We start from the raw sequence: 3,878 nt of genomic DNA on the forward strand, positions 1-3,878 counted from the left end.
AATCAGCTTAGTCATAGAAAAATGATATGAAAGTGCTTTGTCACTCTTATAGTGCAGGATGTTAATACCAGTGTGTGTGTGAGCACAGCCCGCTGTTTGTATTGTCTGCCTTATCAGTTCCTGAAAGTCCTTCCTTCTTTCTTGCTTCGCACCTGTTTGGCTTGACGTCTGCAATGGAATTGAGGTTACTGAATAATAGGAAGGTAAGGAGGCAGGTAGGGCAAAATTTCTCTTAGTGGAGAGGCAGAAATAATAATAGCTTCACAGTCCTGTTCATGTCAGATGTGCACACAGTGGCTAAAGTATAGAAACAAAATAGTGGACAGAAGGAGTACGCTCGTCAGATGATTTTATACAGTGAGACGGAGCTGTTTGGCCAATTGTGAAACAAAACAAGTCTACGGAATTTGTTCCAAGGGAACTGGCACAGAAAGAATTACACAACGTTTACTAATCTCTAACGGTAAGATGATGTTCTGACAGTATACGCTAAATAATATTATAGTAAATTAATAATATGATCTAATGATACAATGTTCTGCAATAACTAACTGAATTTAATTTACAATATTTTTTTATGTGTGTTATTTGTTCTGATAATATAACAAATAACAGACACACAAAAAATATTGTAAACGGTGCTGTTGGTCAACAATGCAGCAAGAACTAATTAGATTTTTTGATTTCTTTAAGCTATCATGTACTTTGTTTTACTACTTGCCAGGAAATATTCTATTTCCTGAAGGAACAAAACAAAGAACGGTTGTTTAACAAAATGTTCCTTTTAGCATAGAAACCGGTACCAATATAGGATTCATTATCTTCTTAAACATTTGTTATAAGATGTTAACAAAATATCAACTTTAAAATAATGTTTGTTCTATATGTAACTTCTGTAACTAATAATTTTACAATGAACTCAAATTTTTTAACAAAGTTATTCAACAATTAATCTGTATATGTAAATTTAATGTAAATGTAATATAAATTTGGTCAGTAAATTACATTTTCACATATATCACTGTGATCATATGAACTTCTATTTATGCTAGCTTAACTTACCATAAGGAAAGGAAAGGGAAAAAAAACTATATAATTAATCTGAGAACTTTATTCTACGAGGTCAAATGTCATTTAAAATATGAGGGGAAAAAATTGCATTTATGTTGCCTTGAAACAACTGATCAACCCACTGATCAATTTTAGGTTCCTTACACATTTGTACAGAAGACAGCAAGATGCAGGAACCTGAGGTATTACCAACAACAACGTCCAATGCAACCTCGGACATACCCGAGACAGTTCTTCCTAAAGAAGAGGACCAAGTCTGGGATGCAGCTCCAGAATGTTCCATTTGCTTCACCTCATATGATAACACCTTTAAGACACCTAAAGTTCTGCAGTGCAATCACACATTCTGTCTGGAGTGCCTGTCTCGCTTTTTAGCTGTTTCACCAGATCAGAAAGGCAAACAGATTAACTGCCCCCTTTGCAGACAACCAACTTCTGTGCCTGAAAATGGTCCACCAGCCCTGACCACCAGCCAGGAGGTTCTGGGGCAACTGCCCAGCCACCAGCAGCAAGAGGAACATGTATGGCTAGATGGAGAGAGGCTCTGCTACTCAAATCCAGGGACACCCAATGGTGTCTGCATCGACATTGGGGGTAGCAAGCAACAGAATGAGAACAGACAGGAGGAAGCAGAGAATAATAGGAACAGACGGGGGAATTGCATGGGTCTGTTCAAAAGGTGGCAGCGAATACTAATCTTCCTATTGGTGATGATCATACTGATCATCATAGTCATCTGGCCCATCCAGTGCGTCTTCAGCCGGGGTTTGACATCAGGCTGCTTCAGGCAGGACGAGCCCTTGCCGATCGTCCCTACAGCTTCAACCAGCACAGATAGGTGAATGTTTCCAGGACTTAGTTCTTCTGGTGAACCTGCAGTGAGCTTGACTTTCGGATTTAAATGCAAACTTACTCAGGAATATTCAAAGACAGTGTCATAGTCATGTAATGATTGCAATCCCAGTCTTCCACAATAATGGAGATTGCTATATCCTGGACATTATGTACTCTGCCATACAGCTTAAGCTGAAGTTTTTGGGAGTTTCATCTATATTTTTCATTGCAGTCTGAAAAATAGAAGATTAATATTGCTGCTAAAATCAATTGAGCCAAAAAATCAACACAACACAAATTGTTATCGTTAGATGAGGAGTGCTTTGGTTGAAACCTTAAATTAGTTTGTCTTTCTGGTCTAGTTATGACAAAACCTCAGTCATTTGAAGTTGATAGCTTTGCTGCTGGAAATCAATATTATAATTCAGATTTTGGACAAATTTGGAAAATAAAAATACAGGTACAGTAAATGTTGCTATATGTATTATAATGTACAGTACACATACACAAAAATGTCCTTTTTGCTTTGGATTGTACTAGAGGTGTTATGAGCATTACTATCCATTTCACTGTACTTTAAGTATGACTTAAAAAAAAAATTAAAAATAAAAATTAATTAAATAGCTACCCCCATGGAAAGGTGTACATAAAAGCAGCACATATATTCACTATTTTGAAATGAAGACAGTAAGACGGTATTCCTAGGAATGTATCTGTATTATACGCTCTACATTATGGTTTATATTTACAGCATTTATCCAGAATGACTTACAGCAGTGCTTTGTAGTCTCCATGGAAAACACCCTCATGCTAGTGCAAATAGGCCACTGTGTAAGAATATTAATCTAAGACCATGTAACTGAGAAAGTATAGTACATAGTATAGGATCTAGTGTTTTTTACAGTAGTAATTTTATTGCTAAAGTTGCAGGTTAATGCTTTTATTCAGTCACTCAGCCCTTCATTCAAGGAGGAGGAATGTATTCCATCACTTTAGTGCCAATACGAAAAAAGAGTCTTGATTTTTGTGACTTCCTTGTATTTTGAGGGATGGTGGGTCAAGATGAGCCATGCTTCAAGTCATATGTTTGAATTATATGTTACTAAGAAGTATCTTCCAGATTTAAGAACAAATACTACTGTACGCTAACCCAAGGGTACATTACTGATAGGTCATGTGATTTTATTAAATCACAATATTTTGCCTCCTGGTGTGCTCCTCCCACAATCCATGATTTCTCCATTTTCTAAAAGAAACATGCTATATATAAACAAAAGCTACCTGCCTAATTATATACTTAAATGATGTGTTAGGTAATATTACCTATCAGGGTATGTCACTGCTTTACAAATATTTATGAACGGTTAGCATGTGGAAATGTAAATGCTCCAGGTTGTGTTATGTATGTACTAAAATGTTGACAGTGTTGTAAAGATGGAGGCCCTATGCTACATAGAAATATGTTGCTATATATATATTAACATTACTCTCAGTTTTGTTATTGACTATAATGCCAGTTCCAAGTTTTCTTTGAATTTGAATCATCAAGGAAATAAAACCATAAAAATATGATTCCTGTGAAAGTCATATGACGCTTACACTCTCCTCCTCTTTTTATAATCTCTCTTTATGTTAGTTGAATTAGGGTTATTTGTATTGCTTTGGGGATAAAAATGTATTTGTATCAGACTAACAGAAACATCTCTCTTTATATCAGTTGTACAGTTTAGTTCAAATCATTAAGTATCTAGTTGTAACTAGAGTGAAGTGAAAGGCTACTAATGAATAAATGAGACAAATGTTTATAAATACAAAGTCTCTTATTAAATATTGGTGGACAGTAGGAACATAGTGACTTAGCCATTCTGTTTAATAATAATAGATCAATAAAGGATCAATTTTGTTTTTCCTGACAAGTGCTATTTATGGGTGCATAGCATAACCCTGGGTATGGCAGCACACATGCAAACCTT

At 35.6% G+C, this 3,878-nt stretch overlaps 1 protein-coding gene across 1 annotated transcript; it reads left to right on the top strand.

Annotated features, from left to right (window-relative positions):
* Positions 1–3,710, top strand: LOC113527565 (RING finger protein 223). The gene is made up of 2 exons (XM_026915510.3): positions 1–463; positions 1,207–3,710. Exon 2 carries the CDS (start codon positions 1,239–1,241, stop codon positions 1,911–1,913), a length of 675 nt encoding a protein of 224 aa, XP_026771311.1. The 5' UTR covers positions 1–463; positions 1,207–1,238; the 3' UTR covers positions 1,914–3,710.
* Positions 3,711–3,878: the final 168 nt, after the last annotated feature.

The sequence above is a fragment of the Pangasianodon hypophthalmus genome, chromosome 2 (genome assembly GCF_027358585.1).
Source record: "Pangasianodon hypophthalmus isolate fPanHyp1 chromosome 2, fPanHyp1.pri, whole genome shotgun sequence".
Classification (NCBI taxonomy): domain Eukaryota; kingdom Metazoa; phylum Chordata; class Actinopteri; order Siluriformes; family Pangasiidae; genus Pangasianodon; species Pangasianodon hypophthalmus.

Bases quoted from the DNA above. Each gene is read 5' to 3' on its own strand.
- LOC113527565 (XM_026915510.3), top strand. From the start codon at position 1,239: ATGCAGGAACCTGAGGTATTACCAACAACAACGTCCAATGCAACCTCG.